This window comes from Haliotis cracherodii, unplaced genomic scaffold (genome assembly GCF_022045235.1).
Source record: "Haliotis cracherodii isolate W230 unplaced genomic scaffold, xgHalCrac1.p SCAF_18, whole genome shotgun sequence".
Classification (NCBI taxonomy): domain Eukaryota; kingdom Metazoa; phylum Mollusca; class Gastropoda; order Lepetellida; family Haliotidae; genus Haliotis; species Haliotis cracherodii.
The window spans coordinates 24245750-24249182 of NW_027266273.1; the positions used below are offsets into that span (position 1 = coordinate 24245750).

General features: G+C 43.1%; 1 protein-coding gene across 2 annotated transcripts; it reads right to left on the reverse strand.

The window, feature by feature from the left end:
- Positions 1-104: 104 nt before the first annotated feature.
- LOC139465428 (uncharacterized) lies at positions 105-3097 on the reverse strand. 2 transcript variants are annotated; one of them, XM_071247139.1, is made up of 3 exons: positions 2843-3097; positions 1635-1768; positions 105-1095 (listed from the first exon to the last, which is right to left on the reverse strand). In XM_071247139.1, the coding sequence occupies exons 2-3, from the start codon at positions 1756-1758 to the stop codon at positions 260-262; spliced, it is 960 nt and encodes a 319-aa protein (XP_071103240.1). In that variant the 5' UTR covers positions 1759-1768; positions 2843-3097; the 3' UTR covers positions 105-259. The 2 variants fall into 2 exon arrangements, with proteins under 2 accessions (XP_071103240.1, XP_071103239.1); XM_071247138.1 differs by having other exon boundaries at positions 1635-1773.
- Between the last annotated feature and the right edge of the window lie 336 nt (positions 3098-3433).

Consider the following 3433-nt stretch of genomic DNA (forward strand, 5'->3'; position numbering starts at 1 on the left):
CTTCTCTCGTCAGCATCAATCATATGTGCGTTTATTACACACTGACATGATCGTATCATACGGAAACTCTGCACACGACACTAAAGCATTATTCATCTGTTTTATTTTATTTATATCTGTGGTTACAGTGTCGGGATTGTGTAACTATCACATGGCACTTTGAATATACTCAACATTACACACATAGAGTGACAAAAGTTTATATCAACACGTTTCTCTACTGTAAACTGTTCAAAAGGCTGGGACCAGCATCCTCCTGTTACAGTCTAGTACTCGTACTCTGCTTCTCTGTGATGGTCGGAAGTTCAACTTTGTCTCTGTTCGAGTCCCGACAATGTCGCCAAAACATGAGAACCATCTTGGTGATGAAGCATAAGATCGACACGCCCAGTAAAACCGCTGTGAAAATAGAGTTTGTCTTCTCTGGATTCCAGTTCTTGACCATACTTCCAGAAAGTGCAACCATGACAACAATATAGGGACTAAAAGTATAGCGTGAGTATTTGTCCATAATTGTCCAATCAGAGATAGCGAAGACTGTTAGCTCAACGGACAGGATGCTAAGAGCGATGGTGGAGGAGGTACTCTGGTCAAACTGGGGTTTGGCGGTGTAAGTTAGAGCCATAGCAAGGTTGAGGAGAGTGGCAATTGTGCACCAGGCGCCATAGAAGGCAAGGCCATTCTGCACCAACATGCGCATCAACCAGATGTCCACCTTACGTCCTTGCTTCACTAGAGCGTCGTGGTGCTGCGCCAGTGCCTTGTAAGAAAGTCCTATGCAGATGTAGATGGTGATGAAGACGATGGCCAGGAAAACAAAGGCGATCCAGACGTGACCCCATCCCCACACGAAGGTCCAGGTGATGACGCACATCCAGTTGAGGATGGAGACACCGAAGAAGGTCGCACTGAGGAGGGTGGGGCTGTTGTAGACGTAGCCGTCAGGGGTACGGCGGCAGATGTTAACGAGGGCGTAGATGGCCCAGACAGCCTGCCATATGTAGATGGCGCCCCAGATGCTGAATGTGGCTGAAGAGGGCGTGATCTCGAGGTACCGTTGATTAGAGGCATCTTCCATTGATTGGCCGAAAATATCTGAAAGTTACAGGTAATCAGTTATGACGCGCATCTATGTCCTTCCACAAAGAAGACGAGCTTTATTCGAATTATGCATTGTTCGACATAATTTACAAAAACGTTCTCCACGGCTTGGTTCTGTAGATTGCAACGGAAGTCTTAACAGAATGAAGCAAGAGGTTTATGGCTGGATATTTTCTTATATAGAGTATGAATGTCTCCAGAATAGATACTCCAGTAGACACAATCGGTTTGAGGGGCGGCATCGATTATATTTATACTACTCTGAAAATAAAGCTAAGGACCACCCAAGTCTTACATATTACTATAGTCATACTAGGACAAATTAGCTACAGTGATATGGAAACATCGGATGGGCCTTAACGTTTGTGAGAAGTAAATCTTATAGTCGTGTTGCCATTTGACCAAGGGCATGTTTACATGCTTAGCTACAACCCTAAATGTGTCATGTCAGTTATAGCTACACTAATGACATTTTACGAACATATTATCTTGCGTATTGGCCAATACAATTTGCATACTCATGTGGTACTTACTAATATCAATGCCCAGCCATTCTCTTACTCCGGCCATGTTCAGTGCACCAAATAGCTGATTGATGATGAAGAACACCAAGTTGCCGATGGCGAGGGAGATGAGCAGAGGAGAGTGGATCGCCATCTTGTGTCAGCTATTCTGTAGAAAGCCAGACAATGTTAACTGTTACAGAAATATAACAACGTAACGATACAACGGCTGTATTACTATTGTGCTGGTTTAAGTTAATGGTGTGATCATGGTTATAGCATACACCGCCTTTACATTTGCCGTTACAATATGGAGGCTGTGAACATTTGACGACTCATTGTACTAATGTTATAATCGAGTCATATAATGTAGCAGCCAGACGTTAGGACTGAACCAGTTGATGTATGTACCAGCAAGACGTTAGGACTGAACCAGCTGATGTATGTACCAGCCAAGCGTTAGGACTGAACCAGCTGATGTATGTACCAGCCAAGCGTTAGGACTGAACCAGTTGATGTATGTACCAGCCAAGCGTTAGGACTGAATCAGTTGATGTATGTACCAGCAAGACGTTAGGACTGAACCAGTTGATGTATGTACCAGCCAAACGTTAAGAGTGGACAAGTTGATGTATGTACCAGCAAGACGTTAGGACTGAACCAGTTGATGTTTGTACCAGCCAAACGTTAAGAGTGGACAAGTTGATGTATGTACCCGCTTAGCGTTAGGACTGAACTTGCTGATGTGTCAAGCGTATGGCTTTCGCTAATTAGATAGTTTTGAAACAATTCGTTGTAAGACACATGGCATCTGACAGACACTCGTGTATTCTTCTCTATGGTTCAATGGGCCAAAATAGCGTTCAGATCCATTGGATATGGCATTGGGAGCAAAGTATGGTTGAGCGTATGACATCTTGACTGAAGGATTAACCCTGGATTACTACTGCACAGGATACACTTGACTGCACAGATGAGATGCTGGACACACGTGACTGCACACACAATAAGCGCGATACGTGTGTCCCGTAATCAGGTATACGGACCAAATGCCCACGCTTTGTCCAGTTACATTCTGGCAATACAGTACTAGGTTTACAATAAACACTATTAAACGTAAAACATTTTTTTTCAGGAGAAACACTTTGACATCAACATATCGGGAGGGAAAGAACTAGATACACTATCACTTTAACTTTTCACTCATACACTTTGGCCTAACAGCATACTGATCTTACCTCACGGGTCCCAGTGTGGACTTCTCTCAACAAACTCGGGAGACAACTGAAGCGTGACGGCGGTTTCCGACTTCTATACCTGCTGGCGACACAAGCGACAACTCGTTTGTTTCTAACACTCGCCACATGGTGAAACACGTGACACAAAAGTAGAACTACATATGTCGTCAAAACACACTCCACCAGTCATGGACGGACGGAGGGCAACGCTGGTCCTTGTAGATGCATGCCAAGTGACCCTACATAATAGCCAGAGTGAACATTTATTAGACTTCCACCTTCCCAGAAGTCACTGAAGCAAGACAACGCGTACTTGTGTGTTTATATTTTATGTTAATAAATTCTATGACTGTATACATTGACATTGTGAATTTTGATACAAAAAATTGTATAAAAGTGCTGAAAAGGACATACATCGCAGGAGTACCTACAAATCTTTGTGTGTGTACATATAAATATGGGGATTGCCTAAAAGTCGGGCCAGCGGGTAATACTAAAAATGGATTGCAGAATAATAAAACGAAACGTACATATTTCGGCAGATCTCAAATGTACACAAACGTATATTTTTTTCTCATTTAATTGAGTTTG

What these genes read in the sequence shown, in the direction of transcription:
- LOC139465428 (XM_071247139.1), bottom strand. Translation starts at nt 1,758, where the DNA reads ATGGCGATCCACTCTCCTCTGCTCATCTCCCTCGCCATCGGCAACTTG. An exon ending in ATGGCTGGGCATTGATATTA is followed by an intron (nt 1,096 to 1,634) that starts GTAAGTACCACA and finishes TGTAACTTTCAG; the next exon opens with ATATTTTCGGCCAATCAATG.